Raw genomic sequence first — 17,460 nt, forward strand, 5'->3', positions numbered from 1 at the left:
AAGGGATAAAGTTTCCCAACACAGCCACTTTCCTCAGCTCCCTCGGCAGACCATGCACATGAAGACCCATGTCAAGCCAGGTTCTAGGGCTTTTCACGGACTCCAGCTCTGTACCCCCATGGAGGCAACTGGCCTGTGGTCACAGAAAGGTATCAGCCCAAGATCAGCCCCTTTCCTCACCAATCAGATGGCTTCAGAGGCAGGGGATCTCCTGACCAGTCAGCATGTGTTGGTCCTTCTGCACAACCTCCAGTCAGAGACAAACCACTGGGGACTCATCAGCATCTGGAGCTAAGAGAGATCTCCTGCCATTCCTGCCCCTCAGGCCAGCGGGGCCCTTGAGCCCCTGACAAATTAGCTGCAGCCTCCAGATCAGAAAGCTGCCCCACCCTGCCTGAGGCCAACAGGGGAAGCTGGCAGAGGCCGAGAAGAGCTCATACCCATAGCTAAGGCAAACTCAAGATGCTGCCCCAGGGTGTCACCTGCCCACTGGAGAAGCTGGCCTGTCTGTGGGCCCTGTATACCCCAGGCTGTTCGCAGGCGAGGGCTGGATGCTGGGCTGCCTGGCTGTGGAAGCTGCTTGCCTGCCCAGATCCAGGAGCCAGCCCCTCCCAAGCTCCCTGAGGAGCCCTCCCTCGTACGGAGCATGCTCAGAGCTTTGTGTCTGGGGATTCAACCCCACCAGCTCACAGCCCTGGTGTGCTTGCCTCCAGGTCTTGGCACAATCTCAGCCAGTCCACCTGACCTGAGGTCAAGCCAGGGAGAAATCTGAGAGAAGAGGTACCTGGGGTAGGGCTGGCCTGAGGGGGAAAATCCATACCTTCTCTGCCGGGTCCCCTGGACTTGGCCTCCAAGAAGGATTGGGGTTAGGGAAGGGAAACAAGGCAAGACCCTTGGGGCAGTGAGCTTTGGGCTCCTTTCCAAGAAGCCAGGATTTCAGGCTGCTCCTGGGTACACCAGAGTCCCCTCCATGCACCCTCATGTACCCCTCCTCACATGCCCACCTTCCTCTTCCCACCTTCCACCAGCTGCCAGGAAGCCGGCCTGTGACAAAAGAACTGGAATATTGAGTTTCAGCTTTTGCCCAGGACTGGCGGAGGACCAGGGGCCCACTTGGCAGGGCAGGAAACTACATAAATGGAGGATTAAAGCTTTGCCCACCTGCGCAGCCAGCTGGGAAGACAAGCCACTCCCTCAGGGGGCTGCTAGGAGTGGCTTAAATGACATCCTGCGTGCAAAGCCTGGGGTACATACAGGTGCGCATAATCTGCATGGAACAGCATAGAGAGTTTGCAAGGATACGCACCAACCAAACCATGGGAAATACTTCGGTGGAGGGACTTGGCAATTGGGGTGCAAGGGACTGTGTTAGCTAGGCCTGGAATGTTTGCCTTTTTGGGGAGAATGTGTTCATGAACAACTTGTGTAATTAAACATTTTTAAGAAACAACGTGTATGGCACAGAGTAGATGTGCCATAGGAAGCAATGAATAGAACTGACTTCCTTTGGTAGGGAAAGGTTTTCAACAGAAGGCATGCCCTAAAGACCAGGAGGGGAAGACCAGGGCTAGAATCAATCTCTGGGGGCCCTAATCAGAGGCCATCCTGCCAGTCCTTTACTTGTTCCAGGAGTGCAGAAGACAATGCAGGTTGCCTTGTGCCCTCAAGAAGCTACTGATCCAGTGGAGGACTGATGTGTACCCCTCTAATACTAAGCCTGGGCAGCCCCTGGGAAGCTTCACAGACTACAGATAAACAGCATGCCAGGAGAATCCCCTCCCCCACCCCCAAGTAAGAATGAGTTCCTTCCCTCATTCATTCACCCACAGCATCCTGCTTTGCCATGGGGAAGTTCATGGCTTGCTGAAGGAAGGGGTGGGCTCAGGGTGGAGGGGTTGGGCAAGGCAAGGACAGGCTGGCAGAGAAATGCAATCAGATGAGCAAATGCTCCAGGTGGGTCAGAGCCAGAGGGCCAGGCAGGAGGTGCCAACTTGCCTCCTGGCACTCTGCCCCCTGAGCCTCTTTGGGTCTCCTAGGGGCTCAGGAATCACAGATGTGCCAGCCCCCACAATATGGTCCCCATGCCCCTTAAGGAACATTGCAGAGGGGCCCAGCCTGGGCAGCTCTGACTCCAGGTCCTCTCAGGAGCTTCCTGAGGTCTTCTAGGTGGGGCAGGGAGTTCTAGAGATAGAGCAAGAATGCCCATCTAGGAACTGGCCCCCAGCCCTGCTGGGAACCAGCCAAGTGGTCACACAGAAAGGCAGGGTGGAGGCCCCGTCAAGGGCTCCTTATGAGCTCATCTGGCTCAGGAGACATTCCTCCAGGGCACTGCCATGCTGTTTGTTTGCAACTCAGCTAAATTGCTCCCAAGGGTGAACCTTTGTTTCACAACATATTTTCAGCCAGACCTTTTCTGCAACTATGTCCATGTCTGTGCAGGCTCACAAACACTTAGGTCCCAAAGGGCAGACCCAGCCCTTCCCGGTTGCAGTCTCCTCTTCCTCTGAGCTTCCTGTGAGGCCTGACTGGGGCAGGAGAAAGGGGCAGCCCAGGGTAGACAGTGTGAAGGCTGGACTCGTGGCAGTGGGAGCCCTGGGCTGACGGCAAGAAGCTGCACGTGCTGCCCCTGCTCCATCTCCCTGGTTCCCTTAATATTCCTCTGTATCTTGGGTCCTGGTCTGTCCTGAGGCTGAAGGAAGAGGAGGGGCAGCCTGCAAGGAGGTCCCCCTGTCTTCCATCTAACCCATGGGTGACTCCTGGGGCCCCAGAGCCCATTTGCAGAGGACAGGGAACACCCCTGGTACTCCCTGGCCCTCTTGGCTCTCCTGGCCAGAAGTACTCATATCTGGGTGCTGCTGTTTCCCCATTCTGCAGAGGGGCTTCCTGTAGCACTTGATTACCTCTGTGCTCTGGGACCAGAGAGAGAATCTCCCAACTGTTTCTTTCCTAGGTGTCCTTTTCTCTGCTTTGAGCAGGGCCCAGGCTCCAGGGGCCACATGCCTGGTGTCCCACAGGGCTGACAGGAGGCCCTGCATCCTCATCTTGCAAGTATTGCAAATCCTAGAGTGTCAGGGGTGGAAGAACCCCCTCATTGTATAGGAGCCCATGAGGACCAGAGAGAAAGAGGGGGAGCAGGGGCAGAGCAGGCTCTGGGACTCAGTTTTCTCTCTCTCCCTCTACTCTAACTTCCCTCCCTCTGCCACTCTGTGTCTCTGACTTTATCTCTCTCTCTGCCTCTCCCTTCCTCCATCCTTTCTTCTCTCCTCGCCCCTCCTCCTCTCCCTGTCTCTTCACTGTCTCTCTCTCTCACATACACAGGCACACACATTCATTTCATACCTAGTGACTAACACACTCCCCAATCTTTATAGATGGAGAATCCTTGACAGATTTGGGGGATTAGGGAAGGTGCACTTAGCAACTAAAGCCAGTGGAAAGTTCTGGGTCAGAGACACGTGTGTTGATCCCTTGGTCCCAGGGAAAGGGGTTGCAGCTCTTCCGTAGGCCTCCTGCAGCCAGGCACATCTGCACTGTGGTCAGGCCCCCATATGGCAGGCAACATTCTCCACCTCTCAGGCTCAGCCCCACTGGACGACCCGACTATTCACCCTGCCTGAGGTGTGCTTCATGGGCTGTGGACCCAGAGTGTGTGGTGGGTAGGGTGCGGGGTATGTGTAGCTCCTGTTCAGCCTGCAGAGCTGAGGCAGGACCTCATCTCCAGTGAGTCTGTCTGCAGGAGGCAGGTCAAACCCTAGCATAGGACTCAGGAAAACTCACACCAGAGAACTCACACCCAGGCCCTGTCTCGCTGGATGACCCAGGTACATGTTTCCTCCCTCTGGAATTCAATTTCCTCTTGTGCAAATGAGAATGTTTCTGGTCCCTTTCAGGAGATTTCCCCTGATTGCATCCCTTCAACACAGTCCAGACATGCTCCCAGAACCACACACCCACAAGCACCCATTTGCATGAGCCCAACAGGAAGAACTTTGCAAAGCTGGGGCTGGGGACAGTGAGGCGGGGAAGGTGAAAGGGAAGAGGAAACCAGGGCCCCTGGGGCAATGGCAGAGGCTCAGTTCCAGCCACAAGGTCTTTGTGAAGAGGAGCTGTTGTTCCTCAGTGCACCCCAATCCCACTGTTGCCCCAAATGAGTGCTGGACACAAGAACCTCAGCCACAGAGTTTTGCTGCTATGGCGGAACTTTTATCGAGCATGATGTTTGCGCAGAGCGCTGTGCACGAGGTGGAAGCAAACAAGGGAGAAAAACAAAGCCACACCCCTGACCACAGAGGATGGAACAGAAGGGCCGCTGAGGCCAGGAAGGCAAGGCTGCCACTAGGTATTACTGTGGCGTCCAGATGCCGCCATGCTCTTCACCCTTCAAAGGGTGGCATCTCAGCCCATGCAGTCCTCCTCCACCTTCGCAGCAGCCAGGACCTCACAATGCAGTGACCTGGCCTCCCCAGGTAGGAGGCCTAACCAGTGTTGAAAATGACCCTGACGCTGCCTGAGGGCTGTTGGGAGATAAAAGGGGGATGGGCATTGGCGGCCCGGGGAAAGAGGAAAGAAAGAAGGGGAAGCAGGGAGGGCTCCAATACGGAGGCCGCGCGAGGGCGATCACTGGTTCATCCACAGCCACAGGTTGGCAATGCTGGCTGACACCAGCATGGCGATGATCAGGGTCTCCCTCTGGCGCCAGGTGGCGCCCTGGTCCTCCAGGGCGCGCAGACGCCGGTTGACTGCATATAGCTGCAGAGGAGCCAAAGGCAGGACTGCTGAGCGAGGCTCTTCTCCAGAAGCCCACAGCTCAGCCATCGGAAAAGCATAAAGTTAAAGCAAGAAGGGGCTTGATTGCCCTTTGGCGGTGGAGCGGGGAGTGCCCCAGTGAGAAGCAGGGGGCTGGGCCAGGTCCGCCGGACCAAAGACTTGGCTGCTGCGTCTGCAGGCCCTACTTCTGCCTTCTCCCTTAATGCTCACTTCCATTCTCTGGAAGAGGCCAGCCCATTCCAGCTGCGCTGGGGAGCCAAGGAAGGAAGGGTCTCCTCCTGAGAAGGTCTGGGTTTGATTTGAACAAACGCGACCCCTCTCTCAGACCGTTGGGTATCACTCTCTCTCTGGACATAGAACACTTATCCTTGTATGTTCCCTCTTCCTCCACCTTTTATCTGCCCCTATTCCCTGCCAGCATCTCAGGGACAGCAGTAGGTTTGAGATTGGACATCTATCTGGGTCAGAGCCATGGGGATGAGGAGGAAAAGGAAGGGAATCTGCCCCACCTCCAGCGCTAAAGGGAAAGATGACTGTAAGGGGCTACCAGACCCCAGCTGTTGAGCCCTGACTACTCCAAGGCATTGTGATTCTGCTTGCACCCACCAATTGGGTCCCTCCTCACCTGTCTTCTCATGACTTCCATCTCCAGTACATTGAGCTCTTCCAGACTAGTCTGTGCCACTGCATCTGTCCCTGGGTTGCTGGGAGAGAAAAAAGACAGAGGGGCAAAGCTGCTGGTGGTCCCCGGCAGGACCTGGCAGTGAGCACAAGAAGGCAGTGAGGTCAAGCAGGTAAGGTCGGGATCTTCTTGGACAGTGACTCTGTGAGCCTCCAGTCCTCTCCCGTGGTAAAGAGGGCCTAGGGCCTTGAGGACTGGGAGTCAGCCTGAGCTAGCCTGAGCCAGCCTGGCCCAGCCCAGCCCAGCCCAACTTGGCTAGCCCACAGAGCACTGGGATGCCCCAAATGGGCAGGGAGCCAGGGTGCTCATGGTCTCTGACAGGGAGGCATTCCAGGCCCTCATGACTCCGTCCTGGCCAAGCTGCTCACCAGCCCCCTGCCCCACTCTGGGCCCTGTCTGAGCAGCCAAGGCCCACAGACCCTCAGCTCTTACCGATCATAATGGAAACGCATGCCTTGGAAATTGCCAGGGTACTCCTGGAGATGGGCATCCCCATGGCCTGATTCTCTCAGCATTCTGGGCATTGGCAGCTGGGACCCCTGAAGAAAGGAATGATCAGTAAAGTAGCCTGCCCAGCCCCACGTGAGTGGCTTCCCCAGTTTGCCCAGAACCAATGGTGCACCACATGGGGAGTCACATGGTGCCTCGTCTCTGGAATCAAGGGCTGGCAGCTTCAGGCCTCTAGGAAAGCTTGGGAACTCCACACAGGCTGCTGGCCACCACCCCACCTGCATCATGCTCCTCGGTAGCTCTTGGTCATCCAGGCAGGCTGTGGCAAAAGAAGAGCAGTGACAGGGGTCTCTGTCCTCTGCAAGAACTTTCACATGCAGGTATTAGCTGAGAGGCTGAGCAACCTACTGAAGGAGAACGTAAAACCTTGATTGGCAGCCCAGGCCACTGAGGCCTGGCGAGGTGCCTTTACTTCCCAAGGATGCATGGTAAATGTCAGGGCTAAGGCTAGAACCCTGGCTACTGGGAAACCACCAACTCCTCTGGGTAAGCCCAGCCAGCCATCCCTGTGGCTTTCATTTTCATCCATTTGCCAACAACTCCCTAGTGTGTACATCTCTGCCCCAGAGCCCTTGGGCCAGGGCTATCTGATGCCTTTGAAGAGTCAGTGGAGGATAGAGGAACAGAGCGTGGCTTTTGGTGCCAGACCTGCCTGGGCTCAAATCATAGTTCTAGGTTTCCAGTTCAAGACGAAATATTTCACAAGCTGCTTATTTAACACACACCACATGCCAGGGACCATGCCATCCTCTAAGCCCTTACCAATACTAAGTGATTGATTCCTCATCACAACCCTGTGAAATGGTATCATTAACATCCCATTTTGAAAGTAGGGGAAACTGAAACACAGAGAGGTTAATAAACTTGTCCAAGTCACACAGCTAGTAAGTAGCAGAGCAGTAATTTGAACCTAGGACATTTCAGTCCAGAGGTTATACTCTTAACCATTACACTATGATGTCTCTCATATTTAACACTCGTTCCTGTTAAGGCTCCACTAAGTGCCACTGAAGATAATAAAACAGTATAAACCCATAAGAAGGAAGACAACACGAGAGGCATCAGCTAATGAAAGGATTCAATAGAATTCTGGAATCCAGGAAGTATCCATGGAGGAACTAGGCCTCAGTGTGGATGGAAAGCAGATGGGACTCAGCTGACAAGGGAGGCCCCCGACAGCAGCATCCAGAGAGGACTTAGACCTGCAAGGACAATGGCCGCATATCACAAGAAAGGAGAGGAGGGAGGAAAACAGGGCCTTTAACTAATGATCTGTGTATGAAGCAGTCATCCACACTTCTCACTCTTGGCTGGCAGCCAGGCACTTACCCCCAAGCCAAAACCTGAATCAAATGAATAAGAAAGCTGGGGTGAAAGTGACACAAAATAAAACCCTCTTCATTCTGGCAGGGTTCAGGGTGCCCCACGTGATAGCCAGTTCCTTACCTGCTTACCCTGCTGAAGTAGAGCCTGCCATTTGAAAGGCCTGACCAAGGCGTGCAGAGTCCTGGGTTAGCTCTTCTATTTGCCTCATTCTTACAAAAAAATAGACAACCAAGGCTCACTTGTCACGTGAGAAAGATCTGCAGCCCTCTTCTGTTCTGAGGTAACAACATCAAACTGAAGGTGGATCGATTTCTGTGTAAAGGATTTTCATAGGAACTTTGCCACTGCACTCTGTTTGTTGCAATAATGCAAAACTAATCTCTCTCAAGAGGAGCACACAGATATTGGTGCAACATTTTTATGAACAGTAGTTCATGGTCACAATATTTTATTTTCTTAAGATACTTCAAAAATTGCATTAAAAAGATAATGGGAATTAGAAGGACCCCATAACTAGAATTTGATCAACGGTGTCTCTTAGAAAAATTTTCAGACCATTGCTTGATTTTCCTATAAATTGGAATCAGAAGGACAAAGAAAAATTTGAGAGATTTGAAGGCAAAAAATAAGGATGAATGGCTGATGGCTGGATTTTGTTTGTTTCAGATAACACAGTTTGTTGTTAACACACCAAGTCCCAACTTCTCTCTGTTAATCATTTCAAAAAATGTCATTTTTATTTCCATGTAGTTTTAAAGGCACACTACTTTTTTTCCAAGTCAGCAGGATAGCGTTATTAACTTTTCTCACCTTTGCGTATTATGATTCTCCTAGAGACAGTTGCATTAACTGTTTTATTCAAAAATAAAGGAATGAATGCATGAATGAATGAATGAATAGAATAAATTAGATTTCCTCATTCTAAATTTCTAAATTTAATTTATAAATTCAATATAATGTCTATATTTTCAGTCTACCTCTAGCCCTCATAGTCAACTTTAATTAAACCAGAGATTATATATCCTCTAGTCTCAGGGACATTGGTGGCTTGCAGGAGCCTGACTTCCTGGAGCAACTTGATTTGGCTTCTGTCTTTGGACACAAAAAGCCAACTCAATATTTGAATTATTTTTATTCCCAGGAAATTTCTAACCTGCAAGCTTTTTTTCTCATTCTTCACTGGGGCTACCCAATAAATCATTTCAGCAATCAAGTCTCCCTCCCTCTCCAACCTTATTGCCCCCCCAATAACTTTCAAACTTTACTGTGGTAACAGTAAAACCACCATTTTCTAACACTTTCCCTCATCCACCTGAATGTGGTGAAAAACACTGGCTACACAATGATAGGATTAATGATTCCCTAAAACAGTCAGGTCTCCCTCCTCTGCAAAATGCCTCAGTATCCTTTGCAACAATGTGGCCAGCATTTTTCTAGAAGATTCAACACCCACAATGAATGTAGCTTAAAGAATTGGCTACAGAACTGTGGGACTCACATGATTTCCTGGAGCAGTCAGACCTCCCTCCCTCTCCAATCTTGTTGCTTTTCCCAGCAGCCTTTGCAACAGCATAACAACAATTTTTGTAAAACTTTCCCTTACCCACAGTGAATTTAGCTAGCTAAAATGATTGGCTACAGAACTGTGGGACTCACTTAATTCTCTAGAATAGTCAGGCTTCCCTCCCCCTCCAAAATGACTGTGCTTTCCCAATATCATTTGCAACAGTATAGCCACTATTTGTTCTAGAACATTCCTTCACCCATATCGAATGTAGCTTAAAAGGACTGGCTACAAAATGGTCAGATTCACTTTCCTGGATTTCTTTCTTCTTTCTTTCTCTTTATTTCTCTCTCTTTCTTTCTTTCTTTCTTTCTTTCTTTCTTTCTTTCTTTCTTTCTTTCTTTCCTTCCTTCCTTCCTTCCTTCTTTCTTTCTTTCTTTCCTTCCTTCCTTCCTTCCTTTCTTTTCCTTTTCCTTCCTTCCTTCCTTCCTGTCTTTTCCTTTTCCTTCTTTCCTCTCTCTCACTCTCTCTTTCTTTCTTTCTCTTGCTCTATTGCCCAGACTGGAGTACAGTTGCATCATCTCAGCTCACTGCAACCTCTGCTTGCTAGATTCAAGCGATTCTCATGCCTCAGCCTCCTGAGTAGCTGTGATTACAGGCATGTGCCACCATGCCCAGCTAATTTTTGTATTTTTAGTAGAGACAGGGTTTCACCATGCTGGCCAGACTGTTCTCCAACTCCTGGCCTCAAGTGATCCGCCCACCTCTTCCTGCCAGAGTGCTGAGATTACAGGCATGAGCCACCATGCCAGGCCACTTGACTGGATTTTTTAACAGCCAGAAAGCATAGGAGCCTCACCTGAGTTATTGTGTGTATACACACACACGCACCACACACACAATTTTAAATACAGGAAAGTGTTATTTCACACAATGGATTTACAGAGTGAAATATTTATGTACTCCCCATGCAATATTTGTTTCAGGCATTCTGAACTCCCAAGGTTGCATCCCAAGCATAGGAAAGGATGACCCTGACCTTTCTGTCCTCATTTGCCAGCTTGGAACACAGGAGCTTCCTCCTCCTCACAAGTCAATGTCTAGCCCTGCCTGACCTGGTCAGGCTACAGCCCCTACAACCAGTACTCCCAACCCCAACCTGGCCACCATGTGCTGAGGACCCCATGCAGTACCATTTTCTTGGATCGGGTGGCAGTCATATTCCAAACTCGTTTGGCTGAAGCAGAGCCAGCAGCTTTTTGTTCCAACTTCTGCCTCTTCTGGGAGGCACCCAGGGACCGAGATCCGTGCTCCATCATTTCTAGAGAGAAGAACAGAGGCCCCAGGAGCACCCGTAGAAGTTGTACCAGGGCTTCTTGGGCACAAAATACACCAAAAAGAAGACAGAGTCCCTAGCTTTCTTGGGAATTACTCAGCACCCATTAACCACTGTCCACCAGCTGATCCCAGGTCTCAGTTTGTTCATCTGTTCAAAAGTTAAACAAGAATTTCCTGAGGGCTCAGCTCGAGACTAGGTTACTCTCCAGTAACCTAGAGAGCAATGACCAAGAACAAGATTCCAGCTATCAAGGAACTGACCATCTGTTTGTGTATAAGGGTGAATGACAGGTATAAAACAGAAGGTCTATCCTTGCAAATGCAGATAGAGAGATGCAGGCTCCATAAATGATCAAAACAGGGTAACACAGTGGAAGGAAAGGGCTCCTCCTAGAAAGGTAGGAGACAACAATCGAGGCAGGGACCTGAAAGAAATAAAGGACCCAGCCCTGGGAAGTTGAGGGAAAGAGCATTCCAGACAGAGGAAACAGCAAATGCAAGGTCTTTGGGGAAGAAGCAGGCTTGGAGCATTGTAAGAACAAACATAAGTGCAATGTGATCTGGATCCCTTTGTGTGCTATAGAAATGGTATTTTCTGTCTATATCATAGCATGAAATGTTTTGAGGAGGCTGATACAACCTCATAGATCATGGAGTTTGGATTTTCCTCCAAATGGTAGGAAAATGAATTCGAGGGTTGGGAGAGAGAATTGATCTCTGGTCTCATAATTTGAGCCCTCTGAGTATTTTGCAACAGACACTGTGGTGGCTTGGACACGGGGAAGACAGAGGGACCACACATGTTGTTCCCATCCTCCTCCCTCCCAGGGCAAAATGCTCACATCATCTATCCCTTTTCTCCTAGATCCCTTACCATCAACCCACAAATCCTCAAAGCCCGCCCAACACACAGATGTGCAAACACTTCCATGCACACATGCACCTTTCCCAACACACACATGCACAGGTACAGACACGTATCTACACAGTTGGCTGTAGCCTAGGGGTATTTTAGGGGATCCTCACCCACTATCACCAGGTGCTCTTGGTTTTGCCCTTGGCGTCCATGATTCAGTTCTTCTGTCAGGGACATTTCCATCTCTGCCTTGGTGTTGGGAGGGCCTCCTGCCATCACAACCAGCTGTTCACTTGTAAGCTACGGCTAAGGATGTACAGGGTGCCAGGAACAGAGGAGTCACACTCAGAAAATCACCTCTTCCTGGAACAGAAGCTCAAGGAAGATATAGTCAGATCTGGGGGTGGAGCAAGACTCCCTCTCTAGGCTGAGGCCTTGGACTCAGCACTTTCTGTTTCTATTGTATCTTGTTGGCTAGGTCTGTGGCCTTCTCCTCTGCTACTCTGTAAGCAACTTAAGAGAAGAGATACAATTCCATGCCTTTGACTGTGAAAGCTGCTCTGGCTTGTGAATCTCCATATTTAGCCCATGGGGGGAAGGGTGGGGTCCACCCTCCATCATTTCTATGAAGAAACAAGGATTCGCACAGGGTCCAAGAGCCAGGCAGTGGCTACAGCAGAGCTAGGTCCTAGCAATCCAGGCCATACCAGACCTTCAGAAGGGATTCTCTGGAGAGCATATCCTACCTCCCCCATCCAGAGTCCCCAGACATGGGAGGTAGCCTTTTTGTAGGTCAGACTAGGCAGGAGCCATGAGAACAAAGGGAGAGAAGGGTAAGAGAGGTGGGACCTGACTGCAGCCACTAGAACTCCCAGCGGCCTCAGGCCTTGCACCTTTTAAGTCCCAATTCTCCCTCAGCTTCCCTACTGATTAGACCACTGTGATGGCCAGGTTTATGTGTCACCTGGCCGGGTTCTAGTCCCCAGTGACTCCTTCAAACACTAGTCTAGGTGTTGCTGTGGAGGCATTTTGTAGCTGTGGTTGGTATCTACAACCAGTGGACTTGAAGTAGAGACACATCCTCAATGATGTGGGTTGGCCTCACACAATCAGCTGAGAGGCCTGAAGAGCAAAGACTGAGGTTTCCCAAAGTAGGGTTAATTCTACCCTAGGACTGCAGTGTCAACTCTTCTTTGAGTTGCCAGCCTGCCAGGCTGCCCTGCACATTTCAGACTTGTCAGCCCCACAATCGCATAAGTCAATTTCTTAAAATAAATTTATATATACTTGTGCATATGCAGATACATACATACATACATACATATATACATCCTATCAGTTCTGTTTCTCTGGAAAACACTGATTGCTACAACGACCTATGTGAACCCTTCATTCTAGGAAACAACCCCAGAGCCCCTGGGGGAATAGGATGCTATTTGTGAAAGGAATCAGGACAGGTTTATAAAAGGTTCCTTTTAGAAATAGCCTCTTCTTCCCCCAGAGCCCCTAGGCCAGGTGGGAGGAAGAGGAGGAAGGAAGGAGGAAAAGAGGAAGGGAGGAAGGAAGGGAGGAAGGGAGGAAGGAAGGAAGGAAGGAAGGAAGGAAGGAAGGAAGGAAAGGAAGGAAGGAAGGAAGGAAGGAAGGAAGGAAGGAAGGAAGGAAGGAAGGAAGGAAGGAAGGAAGGAAGGAGAGGGAGTGGAAAGGAAGGAGTCAGAACTAGCTGAGATAGGGCAGCATGGTCTGAGGCTGCCTGTCCCCTGCCCCCACCTCACCTGTCCGGCGCTGGGGCTGAGCTCTTGGGAAGCAGAGCTGATATAGGCCCTGCCTGCATTCCTGGAGGCCCCAAAGAAGCCCTTCCCAGATCTAGTGGAGCAGCTGCGATGAAATTTGAGCTTTCTGGAGGGCCACCTTGGGAGCAGAGAGACTGCTGAGTGTGCTCAGCTTAGTGGGATTCAGGAGCCTGGGAAGCCCAGCCAAGGTTGCCAGATTGAGCAAATGAAAATACAGATACTAAGTACATTTAAATTTCAGATAAACAACACATCTGTACTTATACTACATTTGTAGTGTAAGTATTCTCTCTTGTACACTAACCTTTGGGACATACTTACACTAAAAAATGATTCACGGGTTGATCTAACATTGAAATTTAGCTGCGTGTCCTGTATTCTATCTGACAATCTTATCTCACTATGACCTCAAGATTTTACCTCGAGCAAGTTTCTCCCTTCTTTTGGTGTCAGTCTCCACCATGGACAAGCCTCCCCACAGGGTGGCTGGATTGTGAGGAGCACTCAGAAGTCAGCAAAGCTACAGTAGTGTAGGCACTGGCTTGCCACAGGGCCTCAGGCTATGGAGGCCAGATTTCTGTCTAGTTATCAACGGACCCTGGTGGGGCTTCTTGGGCACAGGAGCATAGGGTCCAGGTGCATGTGGAGGCACTGCCCCCTGGTGGCATAAGAATCCACCACCTAAAGCCAAGCAAAGAGGGTGGGAGAATGCCTTCCCAATCCCTGAACCCCCAAGGCCACTCAGAAACCCCAGCATCTCACCCCCTTAGCGTGCCTTCCCCTCTTGGATTGAGTGCCAAGAACAACTTGGAGGTGACAGAGAGTTTAATGTGCCTTTGAATTTGTCTCTTAGCATGTTAGCTAATTATAATTTCATAATTGTAATTTACATGGTAATCTCCTTTTGAAATGGCCCTAAATTCGTACTCCAACCATTCTGAAAAGCCCCCTACCCCAAAGTCTGGGTGCTAACCTCAGGGACCCAAAGGACTACAGCACCTGCAATACAGAGGAGATCTTTCAAGTCTTACACGGTGCCTGGGTCCAGGAAGATGGCACATGGCCAATTGCACACAACAGACTGCAGAGCCCTAACACTCCAGTGGAAGGCCCTGCTCACCCAGAGGTTCGACAGATGCTTCTTCATAGGGGAAGGAAGGGTCCAGAACATACCTGGCTTGTATGTGTGTCTGTCTGTTTTCAATGTGCAGTGTTTTACATAAATGAGATCTTACAAATCTGAGATGTGTGCCATTGTACAACTTATTTTTTCAAGTGAACTAGGTGCCTTGGGGATCTCTCCGTGTCAGAACAAATCTACCTCATTTCTTTTCAGCCCAGCATAGCATTTCCCTACACAGCTGCCTCCCCTTGCTCCTTTATTGACTTGCTCATGGATATTTTCGGTGTCTAGAGCTTTTTTACGTTTAGAAACAATGTAGCACTGAGCGTTCCTGAACATGTCTCTCTGCACACATATGTAAATGTGTTTGCACAGTGGGTGCCCAGAAGTGGAATTGTGGGGTTCTAGGGTATGTGTGTTAATTATTTTGACCTATATGGACCAATATTGTGAAAGGAGCCTCCAAAGAGGCTGTACAAAGTGAGGCCTCACCTAGGAGAAGAAAGTCCGTGTTTCTTCCCAGTCTGATCAACAGAAATGTTATGCACCTATTTAAAAGGCATAATGGGTGAAAAATGGTATCTATCTCATTGTTGCTTTAATTTATATTGCCTTAATTATGAATAATCTTGAGCAATTTTTCACATGTTTATTGATTTTCTGTATTTCTTTCCCATTAACTGTCTGCTGGAGGGTTTGGGTCTTTATTAAAATAAGAGCTATTTTATTAACAGAAAAGAATAAGACAAAAACTCTCCCTCCTTTCAAGCTAAGTATCTCCAAAGGAAATGTATCATCTTTTTCCCTAAGGAGGATCGTGAACCCAGAGCCTCCACTGGGGACCAAACAAATCCAGTTAATTGCATCCAAGCTTTTGCTGAAACCCAGAGGGCACCCAGCCACCCACGGAGAAGGTGTCCAACTCAGGCTGCTGCCTACCTACCCACCCATCTGCCCTTGTGTCTGTCTGTCTTCTCTGCCTGCCCCCAGCCAGCCTGATCACCTGCCTCCAACAGTGCCTTCCAACCATTAGCTTCTTCCAGATGTTCAGTCAGCTGAGTACTCTGCTCCAGTTCCCAGCGGCTCAGGGTCGCAGCTCTATCTGCCCCATGTTCCCACCTCCCTTGCAAGCTGCAGCAGGAGATGGCAGGAACCCAGCCCAAAGTCAGCACATCTGTGAGTGACTCAGAGTCCTGCCATTGGGATATCTTAGGCAAGTTGTTTCACCTGCTTGGAGCCTCAGTTTCCCATCTTCACATGGAAGTTTTAGGGAGATTTGTGGGGGCTGCCTGGGCTTCAAGGCAAACTCTAGCTGTTCTTCATCTAGACCAGCTCAGCTCTTACCACTTTCTTATCTTATATTGGGGCTTTATGGAAGAGGTCGTTCAAGCCAAAGTCTTGAAGGAAAGTAAAAAAGCCATTGGGTGTGATGACTTCCTATCTCCCAGTCCTGCTCAGAGCCCAGTCTCAGGCAGCTACAGCCCCAAACCCAAGCAAATGGGTGCACCTGGATCTTCCAGGCAGCTGAGAGCTTCCTCTTGGCTTGTTAATGAACCTTATGGACCCGTAAACAATTCTCCTTCCTGCTCCTGGAAGCAGCTGGTACTGAGGTCATCCCTGGAGCCCCAAAGCCCTCCCTACACCAGAGAGGAAGGGGAAAGGGGACTAGCAGAGTCTTGTATCTCTCCCGCCTCTCCTTAAAGAGGCAGGGATGACAGACAGAAGGACACAGGGTCAAACTGCAGGGACCATAGCTGGCCCAGGGAAGGAAGGCCACCTTGTGAGCAGAGAGAGGGAAATTAAAAGTATCAGGGCAACTTAGGGCAGCCCTTAGGACCCACCCCCATGGGGACAGGGCCACGTTGATTTCCAGCTTTCTGTCTTGAATCAATATTGACTGTGTGCTAGACACTGGGGATGGAGATGAGGTCCCTGTCCTCATGAAGTTCATGCTCTAGTGAACAGAGAATCAAATGGATAGGAAGGAAGTTCATCTGTCTGTGGGGACAATAGCAGGCAGCTGTTTATGTGGTGGTCATGCCCTTAACCCTGCTGCTCTCTGCCTGTCTGGGAGTGTGGTGGGTGCTTACTAGAGCTTGGCAAACCTAAGAAGGAGGGGCCCAAGGGAGATCTGTCCCAAGCAATGTCCCCAGCCTCTGCAGCCTCTGACTGCACGCCTCCTGGGGCAGCTCGCTACCTCCCAAGTGGGGTCAGATCAGTAGAAACGTCTTCCCTACATGGGTGGAAACTCTGGTACAGTCTTGGGGGTGGGGGAGGAGCCACTTCAGCAGAAGGAAGTTAAAGACGCAGACATAGAGTCAGCCTTGGCTTTCAAACCAACAGGTAGGACTGCAGTTGCTGAGATGCTAAGTGGTTCCCAAACAGCCCAGTCCTCCAGGCTTAGGTGTCCGGAGACCATCCTGCTGTGCCCTGAGTCCCTTCAGAACAGCACCTCAAGATTCCCCCCGAGAAGGGAAGGCTCCCTCAGCAGCTCAGGTGGAGCTGCAAAGAGCTCAGGGTAATTGTTGTTGGTTGACTGCCCTAGAAACAACTCAGGACCACCCTGCATGCGACAAAGAACAGCACCCAGAAATGGGGGAAATGCGCCTCCTAGCACAGCCAGCTGCTGTCACTGCCTGCTCCTTCTTCCGCCTTCTCCTTTTCTCTTCACTGGCCCAAGAAATCCTTCCCCCAAAAGCTGCAGAAGTTTCAGAGACACAGAGGAGTTTGTTTCCTGCCTATCTGTCACAATGTGGCCCTGTGTCACCCTGCCCCCAGCTGAGAGGCTAGGGCACTTTGCTCTTGTGTCCAGAGATCCCTTGGAGCTGGTGGGAAAGAGTCTCTTTCCTGATCCTCAGGAAGGGGGGTTAAGCAAGGTGACCTCACAAAATCCTTGGCCTCAGCTGTGTGGTGACTCCTCAGATCAAAATACATCTGCTTTTAATTGTTTCTGTGCTGAATGGCTGAATTGTGATGTGTATGTAAAAATCACGAGAATCAGAGGCCAAAGGAAGAAGTAGAAAATGTGGTACAAAACCTCAGACAATTACCTGCTCAAAACACAAGGAGCAGCTGCCCCTCCAAGCTGGAGAAAGATGTTGGAGAGGAGGAAAGAAGGCCCAAGTTGGGAAGCACAGCCCTGAGAAGCTGCATGGGTTTTTTTTTTTTTTTTTTTCAGACAGGAAGCTAATGACAGGTGTTCCCATCTATGAAGTGGACACTCTTCCCACTATGCCCCCATTTTACAGATGGAAAAGCTGGACAGTGGTGGGAAGAGAGGGCTGAGATATGACCCAGTTCACTGATTCAGTGATAAACCAAGGTCATCACATTAACACTCCAGGGTCCTCGCTAGACCAAGAGGAAGTCCCAAGGAGAAGGTGGCTCCAGAGAATTTCAGAAAACATCCTCCAGCTCCTATTCTACTCTGACCTGCCCTTCACTCTTAGAAGACAGAGATCAACAGAGACCTTGTCTGCTTTGTTTGCTGGCCCCTCAGCACTTAGCATGCTGCCCAGCATATTAGAAGATTACTAAATAGTGGTTGGATTGGAATGACCTGAA

General features: G+C 50.1%; 1 protein-coding gene across 1 annotated transcript; it reads right to left on the minus strand.

Annotated features, from left to right (window-relative positions):
* Positions 1 to 4,181: 4,181 nt before the first annotated feature.
* FATE1 (fetal and adult testis expressed 1) lies at positions 4,182 to 11,371 on the minus strand. The gene is made up of 5 exons (XM_011954644.1): positions 11,154 to 11,371; positions 9,983 to 10,110; positions 5,882 to 5,988; positions 5,393 to 5,471; positions 4,182 to 4,749 (listed from the first exon to the last, which is right to left on the minus strand). The coding sequence occupies exons 1-5, from the start codon at positions 11,257 to 11,259 to the stop codon at positions 4,618 to 4,620; spliced, it is 552 nt and encodes a 183-aa protein (XP_011810034.1). The 5' UTR covers positions 11,260 to 11,371; the 3' UTR covers positions 4,182 to 4,617.
* Between the last annotated feature and the right edge of the window lie 6,089 nt (positions 11,372 to 17,460).

Source organism: Colobus angolensis, unplaced genomic scaffold, assembly GCF_000951035.1.
Source record: "Colobus angolensis palliatus isolate OR3802 unplaced genomic scaffold, Cang.pa_1.0 Scaffold389, whole genome shotgun sequence".
In the NCBI taxonomy this organism is placed as follows: Eukaryota; Metazoa; Chordata; class Mammalia; order Primates; family Cercopithecidae; genus Colobus; species Colobus angolensis.

What these genes read in the sequence shown, in the direction of transcription:
- FATE1 (XM_011954644.1), bottom strand. Translation starts at nt 11,259, where the DNA reads ATGGCAGGAGGCCCTCCCAACACCAAGGCAGAGATGGAAATGTCCCTG. An exon ending in AGAGCACCTGGTGATAGTGG is followed by an intron (nt 10,111 to 11,153) that starts GTGAGGATCCCC and finishes TCTTCTCTCTAG; the next exon opens with AAATGATGGAGCACGGATCT. An exon ending in TGGAAGTCATGAGAAGACAG is followed by an intron (nt 4,750 to 5,392) that starts GTGAGGAGGGAC and finishes GCTCCTCTGCAG; the next exon opens with CTATATGCAGTCAACCGGCG.